Source organism: Bos grunniens, chromosome 16, assembly GCF_055505025.1.
Source record: "Bos grunniens cultivar Pamir isolate PY7600 chromosome 16, Bosgru_T2T1.0, whole genome shotgun sequence".
NCBI classification, from domain to species: domain Eukaryota; kingdom Metazoa; phylum Chordata; class Mammalia; order Artiodactyla; family Bovidae; genus Bos; species Bos grunniens.
The window spans coordinates 23800287-23823066 of NC_141180.1; the positions used below are offsets into that span (position 1 = coordinate 23800287).

The 22780-nt window shown below is 35.7% G+C and overlaps 1 protein-coding gene and 1 non-coding gene across 9 annotated transcripts in view; both read left to right on the forward strand.

Annotated features, from left to right (window-relative positions):
• COP1 (COP1 E3 ubiquitin ligase) overlaps positions 1–22780 on the forward strand; it is a 222977-nt gene that overhangs the window by 175377 nt on the left and 24820 nt on the right. For all 8 annotated transcript variants that reach the window (XM_086342422.1, XM_086342423.1, XM_086342429.1 and 5 more), the window contains 2 exons: positions 1211–1335; positions 3593–3753. In XM_086342422.1, the coding sequence (XP_086198548.1) occupies positions 1211–1335; positions 3593–3753 (286 nt within the window). The remainder of the gene's footprint in view (positions 1–1210; positions 1336–3592; positions 3754–22780) is intronic.
• Positions 20655–20795, forward strand: LOC147356322 (small Cajal body-specific RNA 3). Its single transcript, XR_015143872.1, has one exon.

Consider the following 22780-nt stretch of genomic DNA (forward strand, 5'->3'; position numbering starts at 1 on the left):
TCTTTGACTAGCAGAAAAAAAAATTTAAAACAACATAAATGTCAGAAATTCCCTGGCGGTCCAGTGGTTATAGCTCTGCACTTCCACTGCCAGGGTCCAGGTTCGAACGCTGGTCGGGGAACTACACAAGCTGCATGGCATGGCCAAAAAAACCCCAAAACCAAAAAACAGCATAAATGTCTGAGAATAAATGCTATGTTGAAAAATAATGAGAAACAATAGAGTTTTGGAAGTTTGGAATGTGGCCTGTGAAATAAGAGTTTCAATCTTGGCTCTACTATTTACTAGCAGTGTTACCTTAAAAATATTCTTAACCTTCAATATCTGTTCCCTCACCTCTGAAATGGAACTGAGAATACTACTTATACGCTGTGATTCTTTGAATAAAACATTGTATGTCAAACATTTAGCATGGTGCCCTAGTCTGTGACTGTTAGAGAAAAGATGATTTATTATATAGTCATTAATAGAGAAATGTGTTTATTTCACACAAAATGTAAAACAAATTGTTGGATGAGGAAGAAGCACTTTGCAAAAATAATGTGCTGTATGATTCAATTTTTATAATAAAAAGTTAGGAGTATTGAGTATTTTATTCAAATCCTCAGACTGTCTTTGCATGATAGGATTAGTGTTGATTTTTATATTCAATTATTTTTTGATTAACAGCTGCATTTGCATAATAGTAAACTGTATAGACCAAACATTCATAGTATTCCTTGCCTGTAGGTACAACTCAGCTGTGAAGATAGTTTATATTTAATGTACTAATATAATTGAACAGTTGAAAAAATAAATCAACTGAAATTGGGAACACAACTCCCAATAGAGCTTTCTTATTGTTTGATGGTGGTCATATGGTGTTATTGATGGCTAATGGTTATACTTCCTATGTGCCCAGGGACTACTGAAAGCATTTAAATAAATTAATTTAATTTTTTTTCAATCTCTTCTAGGATTCGTCTAATCATGTAAAATAGGAAAAACTATATTTCATATTTAACTGATGAAAATATTGAGGCAAAAGAGTTTGTATTAACTTTCCTAAGGTCAAAAGCAAATAATAGCATACTGAGCATTCTGACTCAGACAATCTGGCTCCAGAGTCTGCATTCCCTACCACCAAACTGGATTGCCTCTGATTAGTAGTAGTGATGCGTTTCATGTCATGAAATCTTAGAGGTGTTCTAACTTCTTGTGTTTCTCTCAGTTCAACAGACAGCCAGCTAAAGCTGTGGAATGTAGGGAAGCCATACTGCCTACGCTCCTTCAAGGGCCATATCAATGAAAAAAACTTTGTAGGCCTTGCTTCCAATGGAGATTATATAGCTTGTGGTAAGTGAAACTACTTTCTCCTGGAACTTTTAAATAGGTATCTTTCACCAAAATTGCATTCAGTGGAATATATGACATACCAACTCAGGAAATGATCTGTACATTCAGAAGGTAGCCTGCTGAATTTTCTTTGGATTAGAAAAGCATTAGTCCTTCTCTCCTTCACTGAGCACAAGCCCCAACCATGTGAAACAGCATAAGATTGTTAACTGTATTATAAGAAGATATTTCTGCTGATATCTTAATTTTGGAGACAGTTGTGTTCTTAAGTCTGATGTTCATTTCCCCCTATATAATGTTCCTTTCAATAAACAGTCTGTTTGGGTAGTCTCGATCTGTTATTCTAGGACTCTCATTGTTGATAATCTGTACAAATTTAAATTATAAATATGAAAATCAAATTTGGTACTGTTGAAGTGCTTTAATACATTTGATTCCTGAGTATATGAACTTCCATTAGTATTTTTAAATGATTTGGCCTTTATTCAGTAAAATTAACTATCTCTACATATATATACGTGAACCGTGAACTTCCAGATGTTCAAGCTGGTTTTAGAAAAGGCAGAGGAACCAGAGATCAAATTGCCAACATCTGCTGGATCATGGAAAAAGCAAGAGAGTTCCAGAAAAACATCTATTTCTGCTTTATTGACTATGCCAAAGCCTTTGACTGTGTGGATCACAATAAACTGTGGAACATTCTTCAAGAGATGGGAATACCAGACCACCTAACCTGCCTGTTGAGAAACCTATATGCAGGTCATGAAGCAACAGTTAGAACTGGATATGGAACAACAGACTGGTTCCAAATAGGAAAAGGAGTACGTCAAGGCTGTATATTGTCACCCTGCTTATTTAACTTATACACAAAGTACATCACGAGAAACTCTGGGCTGGAAAAAGCACAAGCTGGAATCAAGATTGCCGGGAGAAATATCAATAACCACAGATATGCAGATGACACCACCCTTATGGCAGAAAGTGAAAAGGAACTAAAAAGCCTCTTGATGAAAGTGGAAGTGGAGAGTGAAAAAGTTGGCTTAAAGCTCAACATTCAGAAAACGAAGATCATGGCATCTGGTCTTAGCACTTCATGGCAAATAGATGGGGAAGTAGTGGAAACAGTGCCAGACTTTATTTTTTGGGGCTCCAAAATCACTGCAGATGGTGACTGCAGCCATGAAATTAAAAGACACTTACTCCTTGGAAGGAAAGTTATGACCAACCTAGATAGCATGTTGAAAAACAGAGACATTACTTTGCCAACAAAGGTCCATCTAGTCAAGGCTACGGTTTTTCCAGTGGTCATGTATGGATGTGAGAGTTGGACTGTGAAGAAAGCTGAGCACCGAAAAATTGATGCTTTTGAACTGTGGTGTTGGAGAAGACTCTTGAGAGTCCCTTGGAATGCAAGGAGATCCAACCAGTCCATTCTGAAGGAGATCATTGGAAGGACTGATGCTAAAGCTGAAACTCTAATACATTGGCCACCTCATGTGAAGAGTTGACTCATTGGAAAAGACCCTGATGCTGGGAGGGATTGGGGGCAGGAGGAGAAGGGGACGACAGAGGATGAGATGACTGGATGGCATCACCGACTTGGTGGACATGAGTTTGAGTAAACTCCAGGAGATGGTGATGGACAGGGAGGCCTGGCGTGCTGCGATTCATGGAGTCGTGAAGAGTCGAACACGACTGAGTGACTGAACTGAACATGTGTATGAACCTAAACCTTGTCAAAGCAAATCTCTTACTTTGACAGATTGTTCAAACTATAGGTTTGTAGACCACTCAGCTTTTGTTAGGAAATGGGAAATGAGTTTTGTAGATTATTAAAATCTGTGTTTATAAGTGCTACAACTTTTTTTTTCCCCTCTAGGCAGAAATCTTTTTAAATGTACTTTAAGATTATACTGTAATAACAAATTTCTGGTTCTTCTCTGCTGCTGCTGTGAAGTCGCTTAAGTCGTGTCCTCTGCTAAAAATGATTTTTATATCAATATTGTTAAATCATTTGACAATGATAATGTCTTTAGGTTAGGAAAATATACATTTTTTTCCTAGGAATCCTTTTTTCACATGATTCCCAAGAAGTCCTGTGCTCTGGTCTTTCATATTTTACTATAAAAGATTATTAGTCTCTGAACTTAAATGTTGAGTAATAGTTAACTTATGAATATGAAGTCCTAATACTAAGTTCTTCCATTCTAAACAAAAAAAGATATTTTAAAATAATTATTGGATTTTTTTGTTTTAGGAAGTGAGAACAACTCTCTTTACCTGTACTATAAAGGACTTTCTAAGACTTTGCTAACTTTTAAGTTCGACACAGTCAAAAGTGTTCTGGACAAAGACCGAAAGGAAGATGACACAAATGAATTTGTTAGTGCTGTGTGCTGGAGGGCACTTCCAGATGGGGTGAGTTTTTGTATCAGTTTTTCCACCTTGGTGTCTCATATGATGCACTGTGTTTATATATACACAGGTGAGCCTTGTAAGTTTAAGATATAAATTGTTGCATATATTTTCTTTTTTGCTTAGTATTACATCACCAAAGGAAATAGACATTTTAGAAAGTAGTAATTGAATTGTCACTAAAGGAACAGTAATTGAAATGTTACATCATGCTGACATGATGTCTCTCCTGTGTACCCATAGCATCATATGCATACCTCTGTTACATCATTATCAGATTATCTCTGTATCTCTCCTACAGGACTGGAAATTTATCCAGGAAACATACTGTGTCTCATTTCCCTTTTTAATCACTTGCAGTATAGGCTAAATAAACATTCAGCTGAACCTGGTATTATATTAGGAGGAAAAAGTTTGATGTGGATAAAGGAGAGTGGCCTATATGCATACCTAGTTAAGTACTATTTCAGGGCAGAATTTCTCTATACAAAATACATTTATATGAGAATATTTCAACACATTTGATTTCTAAACAAAGTTTTATTTCCAGGTTGCCCAAAAAAGTTTCCTCAAACTTATCATTCAGTTATGCATTTTAAAGTACAAGCTTTCTCCTAAGTTATATGAAGAAGTGATTGTTTTTATTATCTTGATTTTGTAAATGTTAGTCATCTGTTAATGTCTCTTTTTTTTAAATAACTTTTTAGGTATTTACTTAGTTTTATTTTTAACAAAAAAAAATTCTACTTGATAGGTACTTTAAGACTTCTGAGTTCTTATACAGTTTAAATAGATGTATTCAGGCTATCTTATTTAAAGTTCTGTTACTCAGCTTCAGTTTTGGTAGTGGCAGACAAGATGATTTGGAGTATGTATTTCCTCAAGATGATTTGGAGTATATATTTCCTCTGAGTATAACTAGAAAGTTAGATGAAGTATATATATTTTAAAACCAAAACCTATTTTAAGTCATTGGAAAATGAACAAGATAGAAAAGAATTAGCAGTCTAGGAATGTGAGCCTGGCTTTTGAATATTCTTTCTCCGCTGGGCACATTTGCCAGTTTTGGTGGAATGTCTGAGAATACTTATGGTAGCTTCATGGGATCACAAGGAATGCAGTCTAGTGCTCGCCACCATATGGGTGAACTCACTTTGGTCTTGGTACCCAAAGGGCTCTAGTCTAGAGTAAACCAGTCGAAGATAAGCCCCCCTGACTCTATTTCAGGTCACATCAATCCTGAGTAAATTGAGGTTATCATGGATTTCTAGGGTTCACAGGATGTAAAATTAAATCCTCTATGCAAGAAGGCCTTCAAAAGAAGATCACCTAAGAATTTTATTCTTTTTCAAAATTGCAAATGTAATAACTAGGCACAATAAAATGTAAACAGACATAGGAAAGGCAAGATGACATGAATAAATTTAGTGTAAAAATTGGACAATAGAAACAAAATCACAGCAACTCTGGGTATTATCAGACATAGCCTGGAAATAACCATACTGACAAAATGAAAGGCAAGGTTGAAAATTTCAATTGGGAAATAAAAAGTAGTTTTAAAATGAAAATTCTAGAAGTAAGAAAATATAATTACCAAAATTAGGAACTTAGTGAATGGGTTGAGTGGAAGATGAGGCACAGTTGAAAAGAGAAGTAATGAACTTGTAGTATAGTTAGAAGAAAATATACAAAAGTAAGCATGGAGAGACAAAAAATGATGAAAAAAGGAGGTGGAAGTTGAAGTAAGAAAGTTGACGCTCAGTCACGTTGGACTCTGTGACCTCATTGACTGCAGCCTGCTAGGCTCCTGCCCATGGAATTTTCCAGACAAGAATACTGGAGTGGGTTGCCGTTTCCTCCTCCAGGGGATCTTCCCCACCCAGAATTCAAACCCACATCTCTTGCACCTCCTACGTTGACAGGTGGACTATTTACCACTGTGCTACGTGGGAAGCCCCAAAGCAGGTATTAGAAAGGATTATTGTTGATAAAGCTTTACATCATTGATGAAAGACATTAAGGCAGAGATTCAGTAAACTTTCATACCCCAGAGAATAAATGACTTGAAACCTACATTGTGAGTAGAGATTTAATATCAGATCTGGACCCTGAACATACATAGACCTACATGAAAATCTGACCTTGGGTCCACCTTCTCATAGCACTTTGCTGTGGAAATAAGCTGTATTGATACAAATAGGGAATGTTATGTGTTAGGAGCTAGTTATCTCTTAATTTTACTCTGAAACCTCATCTGTCACATTGCTTCTGAACTGAGAGAACTGTGAGTTGACATACTGGCCTTACATCTGTGCAGTGTGAACAATATAAGACTGGCAGGAAACCAAGGCACCTCTCTTTGCTGAAGTGAACCACCTGCATCTCAGCTGTCCTTGGCAATTGTGCTCACTTTCTGTGGTTTGGGGAGAGATCCAAGAAGCTATGCATGGTTTTGAAGATGCTGTGCATACTGAATATCCTATCTTATATCCTTTTATAAAGCTAACTAAGTGCTAGATTTAAAACTAATTGTGTCTGCTCCTGTGACCCTTGCTGGTGGTGGGACACATCATTAAAACTGCTGAAAAAATACAATGGGAGATTCTTAAAAGAAAGCAAAGAAAAGCTGTCTTCAAAGAAAGGGTAATTGGACTGACAACATCTCAATGAAACAATAGAAATCAAAAGATAATGGAGCCAGATCTAAAGTGTGTAAAGGAAAAATACCTGCCAATCTAGCATTCTGTATCCAGTAAATGAAGACTTTTTTAGATAAATAAGATGAAGCATTTGCCACCAGTAGAAAATTTTCTACACTAAAGAAAATCTTAAAGGATATTCTTAAGGCAGAAGGGAAAAAAAATGCAGAAGATGGAAGGTCATAGTTGCAGAAAGGAATGGAAAGCAATAGAAATGGTAAATATGCAGTAAATCTAAAGCAATGATGTCTGTTGGACATAATACACACATAGAATTAAGTACTTGACAATTATAAGTCAGAAGAATAAATGTGGTTAAACTGTCTCAAGCCCTTGCTTTGTCAAGGAAGGTGGCAAAAGATCTAATTAATATTAGACAGAAAGGGTGCATATTATAGTTCATAGGATAACCTCCAAAGTAGGTTCTTAAAGTCCACTTTTTCTTCTAGGCTTATAATATTTGCTTTTTAATTCCTTCCATTTAAAGTCAGAAAATGTCTAAAATTGTTTATTTTCATCTGAGGGACAGTACTTTGTCCTTTCTCTTTTTCTATCTTCCTAATACCTTCCCTATGTCTAAAAGTTGGAGAAGGCAATGGCACCCCACTCCAGTACTCTTGCCTGGAAAATCCCATGGATCGGGGAGCCTGGAGGGCTGCAGTCCATGGGGTTGCTGAGGGTCGGACACGACTGAGCGACTTCACTTTCACTTTTCACTTTCATGCATTGGAGAAGGAAATGGCAACCCACTCCAGTGTTCTTGCCTGGAGAATCCCAGGGACGGGGGAGCCTGGTGGGCTGCCGTCTATGGGGTCACGCAGAATCGGACACGACTGAAGTGACTTAGCATGTCTAAAAGCACGTCAGAGTCTTCTGTCCTTTGTTCTTCTGTTAGTGGCTTTAGCATTTCTACTGTTAGAGTGCCACAACCTCTTGTACCACATTAAATTTTCAAGAGTTTTAAGATAAGTTTGAACTGTATCAAAAATACTTTTTTCTTTTTTTTAGAAGAATTTTTTTATTATACAACATAGGTCCTCTCTAGGATACTTAGAAATGGTAATATTTATTCTATACTAATAAAGAATGCAGAATTCTTCATTTTATATTTTGTTTTTACTTTATTATTTTAATTCATTTGAAGATATTTTAATTAAACTTTAGTAATTTAGAATTATTGACATATGAATGTTCTGTTATTGCCAGATTCTTAGGATTTTAACCCCCAAGAGTTAATCTTATTTGTATTGCCTATTTCAGTATTAATGTCGTGATTTTTTTTAAAGGAGGGAATTTGTATGAAATAACTGCTTGGACTACCACTTACCACTCTACTTTTATTTAGACTTTGAAATTTAATTTCCCCATTGGTTGGTTTTTAAATATAAATGAAGTGAGCTTGATCATATGTTTAACTTGCTGTAATAAAAAAAAATTACTATCCATTTATTTGAAAAAACAATTGTAAAGTCTAAAACTGTGTACTTGAATGTAGTATATCCATATATGATTGAACATCTGAATACATTCCATTGAATAATTACACAATCTATGAAATAGTGTGGTTTGCTTTATTTCCATGTATAGCAGTCAGCTATGTACTTTTGATTATAGAGAATGGTGGGCTAGTGGACTATAATTTCATTTTGTGACTCTTCCTTGAAAAGTATCGCATAATTTATTTTAACCTCTTGTATCCCAGTGTAGTAATGTTTGCTGTCTGATACTTATTGGACAAGCCATTACCTGGATCTGTTCGTGTTAGTTCTAGTTTCAGCCTTTTCTTCTAAAATATTCTATTTACTCACAATTTCTAGTAAGTATTCATATGGACTAACATAACATTTGTTTCTTTGTTCCCTTCCTCCTAAAAGGCACCACTAGGGAAGCCCAAAAGGCAGTAGTGATATGATGAGTTTAAATAATTATCCTTAAACTAATTTAGAGTTGATTCCAAAGAAAGTTCTTTTGCAGCTGAATATTAGGAGAGTGTGAAGTCAGAGTGAATTTCCTTGGCAAGCGCATCATCAGAGAATACTGTCATCATCTTGAAACTGTGCATAGGTTTTGATTTTTGTTTTCTTCCCCAAATAGTTACAGTAGCTTATTATTGAAAGAAACCGTTAGTAATGAATACATGTATATTTTAGAGAATTTAGAATAACAACAAAAAGAGAAAATATCTGTTATCACTTTATCCAGAAATAACTAATATGGGCATTTTAATATAATTAACATGTAATTTTTTCCATTCATAGGAACTTTTTCCCCCAATAGCAGTGAATATTTTATATATTATTATGTATTCTTTACCTTTTGCCTTTGTCATGAACAGTTCCCAGATCTAAATATATTTTGAAAAGAGAGTTTTCAGTGGTTCCATATTATTCTAAGGATTTACCATAACTGGTATACTATTGTTTTGCTGAAGATACTTTACTTTTTACTACTGTGAATAATGCTTCTGAATATTTTTTAGTAAATCTTTAAATTTCTAATTCTTTAGGAGCGAACTTTAGGGATTTATTAATTTGAAGGAAATGAATAGCTTTAAGGCTTTTGATTAAAATTAGTAGATTGCCTTATAGTACCGTCAGTTTCGTTTGGTCTTACACAGAGAAAGTCCAGGTGTTGCAGTTTGACCATACCCATAAAACGTGGACTGTAATGCCAGTATCTTTGCCAGTTAGAAAATAATCTTCTTAGTAAAAGAATGTTTATTAGTTGTTTCCATAAACAGTTTTCTAAAACATTAACTTTTGATTTTTTACAAATTTCATGTTTATGTACTGAAAAGTTTTCTTTTTTTTTTTTTAAGAAATTCTTGCTTGAACAGGAAATTCAATACAACTGAGATATTTTATAATTATAGTCCTTTGGCAATTTGATGTTAGTAATTTATATCTATTCCATTATCCTCTACATCCCACATCTACCTTAAAACTAATGCTATAGAGTGAAAGTAAATTTGGAATGATAGTCTTATTCTTTATTTCTGTTGTATCTTTTTTTTATCATCACTGCTTTATTCAGACACTGAAAGTTAGGTAAAGGAGACTATATATGTTCTATATCTGTGGATCAATTCTGTGGCATATCTCTTATCTGAAACAATTGGTATGAAATATAAATTGTTTCAAATTTATGTTGAATATAATTTAACAAAAGGCAAATTATTTTCTGTTAAATAATCGTATCTGTGTAAAGGGACACTATATTTTCATTGACCTTGGCAGACCTTGAGTCCGCGGTGACTCCTGCTGAGGCTGTACGTCATATATAATTATCTAGTCTTGAGTCACCAATTATAAATAGATATCTACTAATCAAAGACAAAGCTTGTAAAGGATACTTAAAGACTCTCATAGGTCTTCAAAAGTGACAAATGTATGTATATACTATATCCTCAGAAAAAGCTTTAGTTAGTTATTGAAGGGTTATTAAGGGTGGATTTTCCTCTTGCAGCTTAAAACACCAGGAGTCATATTGAAAGTTTTTATAACTCAGTAGTAAAGGATGTCAGATTAATGATATCCCTAATTTCCCTTCCTGAAACCAAGTCCAGCAAGACTTGGCATGGAAATTTGTTAACAGTGTTAATCACCCATACTATGCAAAGTTATAACTATATTAGGAAGAGGCATCTTTTTTTAGTTATATAATAAAATATATTCTTACTTCTTACAAATAAAACTTTATATAATGAGACATTTATTATAAAATGTTTTTAACTGAAACTTTGTGTTCTTATGGAAATCTTTTCTTTACCTAAATCTGTCATAATTGCTCTCCATTAAAATATTTCCTGAATGAATAAATACACTGCTTTGTACGATTATTTGTGTTCATGTCTCCTGTCCCCTGCTAGTCTGTAACGTTTTTGGAAACAAACATAGTGTACAGAACAAGGGCAAAGACCATGGAGTCAACCACTAAGGTTCAAATCAGATTTTCCACTTACTAGATCTTTGACCTTGCTCAAGTGCCTTAATTCATTGTGCTTCAATTTCTTCATCTTTAAAGTGCTAATGATAATAATGACTACCTTTACACTTAAATTGAAAAAAGTGAGGAAAACCACTAGACCATTCAGGTATGACTTAAATCAAATCCCTTATAATTATATAGAGGAAGTGAGAAATAGATTTAAGGGACTTGATCTGATAGAGTGCCTGATGAACTATGGACAGAGGTTCGTGACATTGTACAGGAGACAGGGATCAAGACCATCCCCAAGAAAAAGAAATGCAAAAAGGCAAAATCGCTGTCTGAGGAGGCCTTACAAATAGCTGTGAAAAGAAGAGAAGCAAAAAGCAAAGGAGAAAAAGAAGAATATACCCATTTGAATGCAGAGTTCCAAAGAACAGCAAGGAGAGATAAGAAAGCCTTCCTCAGCAATCAATGCAAAGAAATAGAGAAAACAACAGAATGGGGAAAGACTAGAGATCTCTTCAAGAAAATTAGAGATACCAAGGGAACATTTCGTGCAAAGATGGGCTCAATAAAGGACAGAAATGGTATGGACCTAACAGAAGCAGAAGATATTAAGAAGAGGTGGCAAGAATACACAGAAGAACTGTACAAAAAAGATCTTCACAACCCAGATAATAACGATGGTGTGATCACTCATCTAGAGCAAGACATCCTGGAATGTGAAGTCAAGTGGGCCTTAGGAAACATCACTACGAACAGAGCTAGTGGAGGTGATGGAATTCCAGTTGAGCTATTTCAAATCCTGAAAGATGATGCTGTGAAAGTGCTGCACTTAATATGCCAGCAAATGTGGAAAACTCAGCAGTGGCCATAGGACAAGAAAAGGTCAGTTTTCATTCCAATCCCAAAGAAAGGCAATGCCAAAGAATGCTCAAACTACCGCACAATTGCACTCATCTCACATGCTAGTAAAGTAATGCTCAAAATTCCCCAAGCCAGGCTTCAGCAAGACATGAACCGTGAACTTCCAGATGTTCAAGCTGGTTTTAGAAAAGGCAGAGGAACTAGAGATCAAATTGCCAACATCTGCTGGATCATTGAAAAAGGAAGAGAGTTCCAGAAAAACATCTATTTCTGCTTGATTAACTATGCCAAAGCCTTTGACTGTGTGGATCACAATAAACTGTGAAACATTCTTCAAGAGATGGGAATCCCAGACCACCTGACCTGCCTCTTGAGAAACCTATATGCAGGTCAGGAAGCAACAGTTAGAACTGGACATGGAACAACAGACTGGTTCCAAATAGGAAAAGGAGTATGTCAAGGCTATATATTGTCACCCTGCTTATTTAACTTATATGCAGAGTACATCATGTGAAATGCTGGTCTGGAAGAAGCACAAGCTGGAATCAAGTGTTCTTGGAGAAATTTCAGTAACCTCAGATATGTAGATAACACCACCCTTATGGCAGAAAGTGAAGAGGAACTAAAAAGCCTCTTGATGAAAGTGAAAGAGGAGAGTGAAAAAGTTGGCTCAAAGCTCAACATTCAGAAAACTAAGATCATGGCATCTGGTCCCATCACTGCATGGCAGATAGATGGGGAAACAGTGGAAACAGTGGCTGACTTTATTTTCCTAGGCTCCAAAATCATTGCAGATGGTGACTGCAACCATGAAATTAAAAGACGCTTACTCCTTGTAGTAAAGTTATGACCAACCTGTACAGCATATTAAAAAGCAGAGACATTACCTTGTCAACAAAGATCTGTCTAGACAAGGCTATGGTTTTTCCAGTGGTCATGTATGGATGTGAGAATTGGACTATAAAGAGGGCTGAGCGCCGAAGAATTGATGCTTTTGAACTATGGTGTTGGAGAAGACTCTTGAGAATCCCTTGGACTGCAAGGAGACCCAACCAGTCCATCCTAAAGGAGACCAGTCCTGTGTATTCATTGGAAGGACTGATGTTGAAGCTGAAACTCCAATACTTTGGCCACCTGATGCAAAGAGCTGACTCATTTGAAAAGACCCTGATGCTGGAAAGATTAAGGGCAGGAAGAGAAGGGGACAACTGAGAATGAGATGGTTGGATGGTATCACCGACTCAATGGACATCGGTTTGGGTAAGCTCTGGGAGTTGGTGATGGACAGGGAGGCCTGGTGTGCTGTAGTTGATGAGATCGCAAAGAGTCAGATATGACTGAACGACTGAACTGAACTCAACTAGGGTCATTATAATGTTAAAATAAGTTAATGTATATAAAGGGTTTTAAATAGTGCAAATTATATGAATGTTTGCTAGTAGTAGCTTTTGTTTTCTAAAATATCACTAACATGTCCATTGACGGATGAATGGATGAAGTTGTGGTACATATGTGCAATGAAATATTACTTAGCCATAAAAAGGAATTTACCTGATTCAGTTCTAGTGAGGTGGATGAATCTAGAGCCTGTTATACAAAGTGAAGTGAGTCAGAAAAACAAATATCATTTATTAAGGCATATATGTGGAGTCTAGAAAAATGGTACTGGTGAACCCATTCACAGGGCTGGAATAGAGAGAGAGAAGGGACTTGTGGACACAGGAGGGGAGGGAGAGGGTGGAGCCAACCGAGAGAGTAGCACTGACGTATATTCACTCGCGTGTGTAAAGTAGCTAGTAGAAAGTTGCTGTATAGCACATAAGCTCAGCTTGAGAGTGTCCTGTGATAACCTAGAGGGGAGGGATGGGATGAGGGGCAGAGTGAGAGGGAGGCTTAAGAGGAAGAGGATATATGTATACTTATGGCTGATTCCTGTTGATGTATAGCAGAAGCCAGCACAACATTGTAAAGCAGTTATCCTCCAATTAAATTTTTTTTAAACCACTAGCACTGAACAGATGGTGTGCACATAATGTATAATTAATATATAATTTTTGTAATGAATGATACAGTTCTTCAGCCTTGTCCTTTCACTTGTTTGTTGCATAATTAATTAAATACTGTTTTTTGAAACCAAGGAGATACTGGAGTAAAGGGGAGAGATATTTCTAATACTTAAAACTCAATGGTAGTATGAAGACTGTATAAGTTTAAGAAAAATAGTTTTCTCGACATTAACATTTTGGATACCTATATAATTATTTCATAGTTACCATGTTGTCCTTGGGATATAATCTCCAGGCTCTTGCACATTTTCAAAAACAATGAAAACATTAGAGTGCGTGCAGCTATGGAGGAATTGGTATTTATTATTCGTCCTTCCCTTTCTCCACTGCATTTGTAGTGTTTCACAACTCAGTCTTCTCTAAAAAAGCCTTACATAATATATCTATTTTCCAGTTTATATATGCTTTTATCCAAGAGATAGGCATTCCCTCTCCGATTTAGTAAACACTATGTATAGAGCACCAAATTCCACTAAACTTGGGAAGCTAAAGCATGTATGAAAAGCCAGTCTATGTCCATTAAAATGCAGAAGGCATCTATGATAAAAATTTATTTATCACAGTGATTCTCAGACCTGACTGATCATCAGAATCACCTTGGAATCTTTTCAAAAAATGTATGTAACAGAACAGCTCTCCTCTTAGACCCCTGAGTCTGTACCTTGGGGGAGGTGGGAAAGAGAGTAAAGATTCGTATTCTGGAAAGTTCTCCAGGTCTCTATAGAAAATTATATGAACAATCAGGTTTGGAAACAGATGATGTATGTTACCACTGAAGATTTGTATGCATAGTAACCAGGAGGCATTAATGGTTCTCAAGCATCTGTTAAAGAGGGAATAATTATAATTATGAATACCTGATGTCTGTTAGATTTTGCTACTTCTTATGCTTCTCACAAAGAAACACTCAAAAGAATAAGATGTGGTCTTTTTTCTTTTATTCAATTTTAAAAAGCTACCTTTAATATATATTGATTTCCCAACTTTACAAACTATTTCTCATCCTAAATTCTTCAATGAACACTGAGAAGACAACATGGGATCTTTCTTTTCTTTCTTCTTTCCTTTCTTCATCTCTGTTTCTTTCCTTCCGTTTTATCTTTCCTTTCTTCTTCCTTCTAGCCGGATGGTTTATAACACTTTAAAATTTTTTCCTGACTGGAAGAGGGCCAATCTGAATGATCCTTGTCTGTCTTGGGCATGGAAGGAAAGGAGATTCTGAGCATGGACCCTGCCTTCCAGGAAGACTGTGGCTTCCGTCTCTCCTAAGTGCCCAACTCATCCCTTAGTGTTCAGACTAGATTTGGGTGGGAAAGTAGAAAATAGAGACCAGAAGGCTGTGGAAAATGGAAGCAAACCTGTAGTTTATTTCTTCTCTAAATTATATTAAGTGTCAGTATCCCTTAACCTTAGTGTCCACTACTGTATGGACAGTTTCTATGAAAACATTTGTTGCATTAGGTATTTCATGATGAAAATGTAATGAAATCAACAAAATAATGTGGTGGGTCTCTATGGTGATATTTTAAATATTTTATTTTCCTTTTTATATGTACTGTAATGGAATTTGACCTATATTAGAATGATTCTTATAATTTCTTTTTCTCATTAAATGCTTCTTTAAAAATAGTGGTTTTCCTTCTAAAATATGCCAGTTTTGAAGAGTAGAATCACACAGATTTTTAAGTGACTTGATTATGGGTTTTGTTTTGCTTTTTTTAAAAGAAATTTATTAATGTTAATTTGAGAGTGCATTCTGAATGATGCTGTTAGCCTAGTAATAATTTTCATTATTACCCCACCATGTTTTAAAGTGTCGAAAATATTTTAAGATGGGAAAAAATTTAACTTGGGTTTCTGAATGTTTATCTTTTATTTCCTATAATTTTTTATAACACTAGTAGAAGGAAAGAGAGTGAATGTTGGATAGCATTTCCTTGACTTAAACATTTTTAACAAATACTGCTTGAATTGGTTTAATATGCTGAAGTGTAGACAGTATAAAAAAAAGATTATTCTTTTCTAACTGAATAAAAATATATTTAACAATTACTTAAAGCAGTGTTAACCAAAGACAGCAACTGTTTGAGAGGAAGTGTTTCCTGCAGTTTATCCGAGGAAAAGATATGTGATTTTATATCTTACTTCCACAGTCCCACGTTAATTTCCATTGTTCTTGGAATAGTCTTCCATACTGATGTGATCCTTGTGGAGGTTTGTGCCTTCCATATCTCTTACTCTATTATATCTTAAATCCCATTTTATGCAACATTTCTTCCAAGTAAAGCTATCAGAAGTTGACATTGGCTAGTCCCAGGATGGTAGAAAAATAATTAACTGCTGAACATAGGAATAATTTGATTATGTAGAAAAGTCATTCATTATAATTGCTGTAAAGAAGCCGTGTAATTTTGTGCCTGTTTATACTAGTCTTTTTTTTTTTTTAACTGTATATAAAAAGATCAGCTTTGATGAAAATAGATTTTTTGTTTGAACTGTGATAGCCAAGCCAAAAATGAAGACAAGGCAGAAAATAAATCAAATCATTTGTTTTTAATGACAGAGTATGTACATATTGTTGAGAATTGAATAGGTAGTTAGTTATGTTTGTATTTGTCTTCAAGATCTTTGATTCTAATGAAAATAGGAAGCTTTAGGGATAGATTTTGTATAGAAAGTCAATCTGACTTTAAATATCTCAATTAAAAAAGATGATTTAGTATCTGAATCGGTAGTGGCAATGGAATCATCTGTTTGAAATTAGTTTCTAATAAAAGTCTCAGTATAAATTTAGCCAAGGGCAGGAATTTTAAAAGTGTGAGTAAAATATTTAGGCTATCCAGAAATTGTGACATTACCTGATCTTAACAGTTAGGGACTTTCTAATTATTTAGTCTCAAATATTGAGTTTTTCTAAAATTTTGCCAGATTTCTTATATGTAGCTGACAGGTATGAAGACATGCCAATTTGGCATTCTACTTATGAATTGCTGTAGAAATTCCGATAATACAGGCTATTGCTATGATTTACTATATCATAGAAAATGTTGGATCAATTTTTAAGTTTTATTAAGCACAGTTCTATTCTTTGGCATTTTGTAAATTTAAAATCAAATTTATTCACATATAACGTTTTAACCATTAAAACTGGAGTCTTACAAATGTAAAATAAGTTTCGGTATGTAATCTCAGCACAAATATGATCTCATTTTCTTTTCAGTGCATCTTGAATCCATCATCCATTTCTACTCCTACTACTCTTCCACTTGTCACTAGTTCAAGTTTTCATCACTCCCTGCAGTTAGCTCTCAGTAGTACCTGTGCTGCTTGAAATCCTTCAGTAGTGTCCCAGTGGTTATCAAATAAAATCTAAGCTTGATGTGATGTCTAACAACACCCTCCTTCTTCAGACTTCCCACCTACCTTTCCAGTATGGTCACCTACCACTTGCATAGGCATATTTTATACTTCAGCAACACCAAATTGCTTATAAATCCTCCAACACTTCTGATGGGTTTTTACGTTTATTTCTCTGCATTTAACCTTTGTGCCTTTGACCTTGCAGTTCACTGAGCCCAGTTATTCTTTCATATACCTCTTTTTATTCCATCTTATAATGTCATTAGACTGGAGGTCCTTTTACTAAAGTGCTGGGTTTTGTAATCACAGAAGTAGTGGAGTGATAACTGCCTAGCCCTACCTTTTGCCCATTGGTGAAATGATTTATATCATATTTAATATCCTTCAGGCTTTTTGAACATTTGATGACAGAGAGCTTATGATTCACAAGGAAGTCTATTATATTTTTCCTTAACTCAAAATCTTACCAAGTTGACTTTGGTAAAACTTGGTAAAAGAGCAACTTTGGTAAAAGAACAGCTCTTTTTTCCCCATCACCTCATAAACAGTAAATATCTCTAAGTGTGTAATGTTCAAGAACTTGTGGCTCTGCTTATAGCAAAGATCAGCATTTTCTGTATTAATTTTCGTTGTGCTAACTTGCTCTTTACTTCCGACTTACTTGAATCCTCTGGGGGTATAATGTTACTTGAATTTGTAGACAGTTCAAAACTGCTGATTTCATGTGCTACTTACACTTTCATGAACTAGTTTAAAATATGGGAATAGGAGACTGAAAAGAGAAGAATAAGGCAATTACTAGTATACATAAACTACACTAGTATTTCACATATTCAGTTTCCCATTACATTTTACTTATTTTAAATTCTTATAGATTTCCACTTGTGAAGTGAACGTAGAACTAACTAAATTTCTGTGAGCCACTAGTGTAATTCAAATGCCAGTGTGGAATATATCTTTCAACCAAATAAATGTATATAATATGGGTAAAAAATATTAGCAATAACCTTTACATGTATAATCATTCTTATTGAACTCAAAAGCTTCCATAGGTTAAAAAAGTCTCGTCCTGTTTATCTTGGTATTACGTTGGCCTTACACTCAGTAAATGAAAAGAGACAGACAAACAAGTAAATCTTTCCTTTCTACTCCCCTCTCCCCAGCCCCCTGACCAAAAATAGAAAGATGCAGATTTCTCCTTTCTCTTGAGTACAACATGTATAGACAGTTTCTAGTATCTGTACTAGTGTTTTTCAAGGTATGGTCTACTGATCATCTACTTCAGAATTACTAATAACCTGGTGTATGTATTTAACATGCAAATTTCTAAACCCCAGACTTATTAAGCCAGAATTTGAGGGAGAGAGACCCAGGAACCTCCATTACTTGCTGTTGTTTTTTCTTATGGGATGCATAATTCTCTTTCATTTTATTAAAAAAAACCTAGAATTATAGGGAGAAACATTTTTCATTCCCTCTTTTAATCAGTCTTGTTCTCACCTGTGGAAATTTATAGAGCTCCAACAGTGTTCTCATCTGGGAAAGGGGGAGAAAGTGTTTTTAAAGTGTTTCTGACAGTGGCCACCAGAGACCTCTTGTTCATCTCCCAGGAGTAAGTAGGTACATCTCACACCCTTCCAAGAGCCACATTAGGAGGCCTTCTGGGATTCCTTTGGAAGTTGGTTACTTCAGAAGCTATAAAGACCAACTGTGAGGGAAGCATTGGGTATTGAGGTTCTAGTTGATCTCTCACTGCAAAAATAAAGGCTAGAACATTCTTGTATTGCTTGTGGTAAATCAGAATCTTAAAGTTGGAGTCAAAGATCTGACTCCCAAAGGCATCCTTATGTTTAATCAGCCTGGTTTGACTCGGTGTTTACCAATTTATTATGAAGGATACAACTCAGGAACAGCCAAATGGGAAAAAGGCATAGGGAAAGGCATAGGCCAGAGTGGTGAGGCAAGGGGCTTCCTCCATACCCTCTCTGGGCAAGCGTCTGAGTGCTGTGAGATACCAAGTTTTGAGCTTTGTTTCTCTTTGTTTATTTTCCTTGTAAGTATTTGTTGAATTTCACAAATTAAATTGTGTCTAATCTTTTTTGTTCCAATTATTCATCAAAGAAAAGCTGTCTTTCGGTGTCATATATTTGTCTCATTCATTTGTGCATTTAGTCTCCTCATTCCTGTTTCTTCTCACTGCCCCCCACCACCCCCACCATAGATTACTTCTGATCCCATTGTATCTTTATAATCATTTCTCTATTTTAATTCAGATGGAGTTAAACATTGCTTGTTACCTTTAATTAACCCAGAAAAGTTTCTTTCAAACTCAGTATTTGTGTGTAACTCAGCTTGTATATTTGGCCATCATTAAAAATTAGAGGAAAATTTGATAAATATATTATCTGAACATGTTCATTTTTTTTATCTTTTTCACTTCAAATACCTTTATCTAATTTAAAGATTATATTTTACCCTCACTATTAGATATGATCCTTAAAAAAAAAAATCCGATTCTAATTATAGAAAAAATACAGTAGAGGAACTGATTCAAAGGTAGCTCAAAACCAAATTTAGTAGTAATTAGTTAGGAAGTCAGCCTTTAAAATAGTATAGAGGAATGGTAGACATAGTTTTTAATTGTTACTCCTCTTTCTGCTCCTTTAATGACTCTTATTTCCTCAAGTGTTTGATCTTAGGCGTCCTATCTAAACTGTTACTTGTGTTCAAGGTTTTCAAGAATCTAGGATAATTCTGTTTGTCCAACCTTATTTCTGTTGTTGTTTTTGTTTTGTTTGCTTGTTTTGTAGCACAAAGCATCTATTGGGAAGGTTTCTTCATTGTCCCAGACTATTTCCATTTTTACCTCTAGACTTGTGCTGATGCTGTTCCTTAAGTGTCTATATTGCCTTGTCTTCTATGTTGCCTCTGCCATTTATCTAAATCCTTTCATCCTGTCCCAGCTCCAAACCCTGTTTTTCTATCCCTCTCCTACCCATTTCATCTCCCTGGTTTCTGGTTTCTGTGATGGTCTATACTGAAGCCACTGTTCAGTTCAGTTCAGTTCAGTCACTCAGTCGTGTCCAACTCTTTGTGACCCCATGAACCGCAGCACACCAGGCCTCCCTGTCCATCACTAACTCCCGGAGTCTACCCAGACCCATGGCCATCGAGTCGGTGATGCCATCCAACCATCTCATCCTCTGTCGTCCCCTTCTCCTCCTGCCCTCAATCTTTCCCAACATCAGGGCCTTTTCCAATGAGTCAGCTCTTCGCATCAGGTGGCCAAAATATTGGAGTTTCCGCTTCAACATCAGTCCTTCCAATGAATACCCAGGACTGGTGTCCTTTAGGATGGACTGGTTGGGTCTCCTTGCAGTCCAAGGGACTCTCAAGAGTCTTCTCCAACAAATGGTATCCCTAAAATAATACAGAACTCTTGAAACAGCTTTGCCAGAGTACCCTGGAGGAATTTATCCAATAGCACCCTTAGAAATGAATAGTTCCATACTCGGAAGCCCTCCTTTATGTTAATCAGCAATAAAGAGTCATTTTTCCCTGTCAGATATGCCACTGTAAGCACATTGTTCTCAGACTTTATTCAGAAGAGCTGTCTCAAGAGGTATTGATACGTGAGAGAAGTTGTCTGGTGTGGCTTGCTTGGTGAGAAGGGAGAAGACTTTGGAAAGCATTTGGAATGAAGGAAGGGTGGTGAAAATGATGTGATATTTTTGTGTATCTCAATTCTCTCTCCCTTGTATGTGTTTTTTATACCTTTTCTTGCTGAGTAAGGGTCATTTTGAGCTTCTGTGCTAAGTGTACCTTCTTAATTGTTCTTTTTCTGTTCTCTGAATCATGGTTGTTTGTTCTATAACTCATTTGAATGTACTGAAGTGTATTTAAATGAGGATTTGATGCAGTTGGAAGTTGGTATAGAAAAGGCTGGATAACAAAAGGCTTCTTAATAATGAAACACAGTAAAAATGGAACCTGCAGCAACCAACCATGTGGACAAATGAAAAAATGCCTTTTGTCTACAAATTGCAGTGATCCTACATTAACATGGAGGTCTCTGTCTGGCTTAGGACAGCTGGCTAAGTCTGATCGTTCCCCTCCATACAGCCTTTAAAACCAGCACTCCTGAGTACTGCTTTCCTGGCCATTTTGTTTACTATCTCTGCTAATTAAGTGTACTAGATTATTAATAGACTACCAGGTGAGATTACTTCTGCATCCATCTTAACCAGTGATTGAGGTATATTACAGTTTTTAAAAATAGATTCTTTTTTGTTTGATTAAGGAAACTACAACCAGGAAGTAGAATGAACACAGAAATGTGATTTTTCTGAGGGACCACATCGGCTTAACTAATCCAGGGTTATCAGTAAAGGTCAGTCAATATTTTGGATATGAAGAAGCTATTCAGAGTTAGCTTCCATGCATCATTAAGAATTGATTGTCATTAAGAAAGTGATTTTTCCAAAATATAGTTTATGTAATCTTGTAAGTCTATAACTAAATTTCAGGAATGACTGTTTCATGGAAAAGCTTGCTACTGAGTATTAGCTTAGTACTAAATTTGAAATCTAAATTTTTAGTACTAAATTTTTCATTGTGTGTGTTCTGCAGTAAGTTGTGGGGAGGGGTATGGTAACAGGGGCAAGAACTGTGGTGGCATTTCTAATACATTGAGGTGTGGTGTATAGCACCAGGGTATGCAAGCCACTGCTGGGTTTATTTGTAACTAATTGTGTGAGAATCCTTGTTTGTGGTTCTGAAATCCCAAATCTGTTATTCTGACTGATTCTTGTATCAGACCATTATTGAATAAGTAGTCTTATTTTTCTAGGCTCTTTAGAAGTCCTTGGTCTACAGTGTAATGAACCATTTCATGGTTTTTTACTCACTTATTTTTGCTCTGTTTCTTTGCATGATAAATTCAAATCTAGATTCAAGACCCTTCACTAAAATAATCTGTAACTAAGAATCATGAACACAAATATTATTCAGATCTAATTCGAAAGGGAAAAGAATGCCTTTTGACTGACCCTGTCTAAACATATGTTTACACATATATTTGAGAGGTATCCCCACCACTCTTTATTTACTTTCTAGGACATCTCAACCAAGGCCGTTGTGTATGCGTGTGAGTGTGTGTATGTCACATCTTCTTCATTCATTCATCTCTTGATGGACACTTAGGTTGCTTCCATATCTTGACTATTGTCAATAATGCTGCAGTGAACATGGCGGGTGGGGGGGTCATATGTGTTTTTTTTGTCCTTCAGGAATATACTTAGAAGTGGAATTGCTAAATCATATGGTAATTAAATTGTTAAATTTTTTTTGAGGAACCTCTGTACTGTTTTCCATAGTAGCTGGACCAATTTACATCCCCATCAACTGTGTAGAATTGCCATCTACACAGTTGGCATCTATCGCATCCTTGCCAACAATTGTTATTTGTTCTGCACTGGCTCTTACTTGTGGCAAGTGGGATCTAGTTCCCTGACCAGGATTGAACATGGGTCCCCTGTATTGGAAGAACAGAGTCTTAGCCATTGGCCCACCAGGGAAGTCCTGTTATTTGCTCTCTGTTTAATAATAGCTGTTCTGATAGGTATGAGGTGATATGTCACTGTGATTTTTATTTTTAGTTTCTTGATGACTAGTGTTTATATCTTTTTATGTGTCTGTTTGCCATTTTTATGCCATCTTTGGAAAAATGTAAATTCAAGTATGCTGCCCATTTCTTAATCAGGTTGTTTGGTATTTTTTTCAATGTTGAGTTATACAATATAAAGATTAGGTCTTAACAGAAAGCAAGTAAGTTGAAGGTAGGATATACGATAATCTGGTGACTCTGGTATAGGTGGGTAGGTGATTCCTTCCTGATGTGTGTATGTGTGTGTGTGTGTGTTTCTATCTATACACACATATTTTTCCAAACAGACTTGAGACATGACTTTTTACTACTTGGAAATTTGAGTAATTTCTTACTGTATTAAGTTAGACTTTCAAAATGGTAAAACATCTTAAAAGAAGCCCTACAAAGAAATTATACTACTAGACCAATATATATATGTGTGCATGGCCATATTCCCAGAG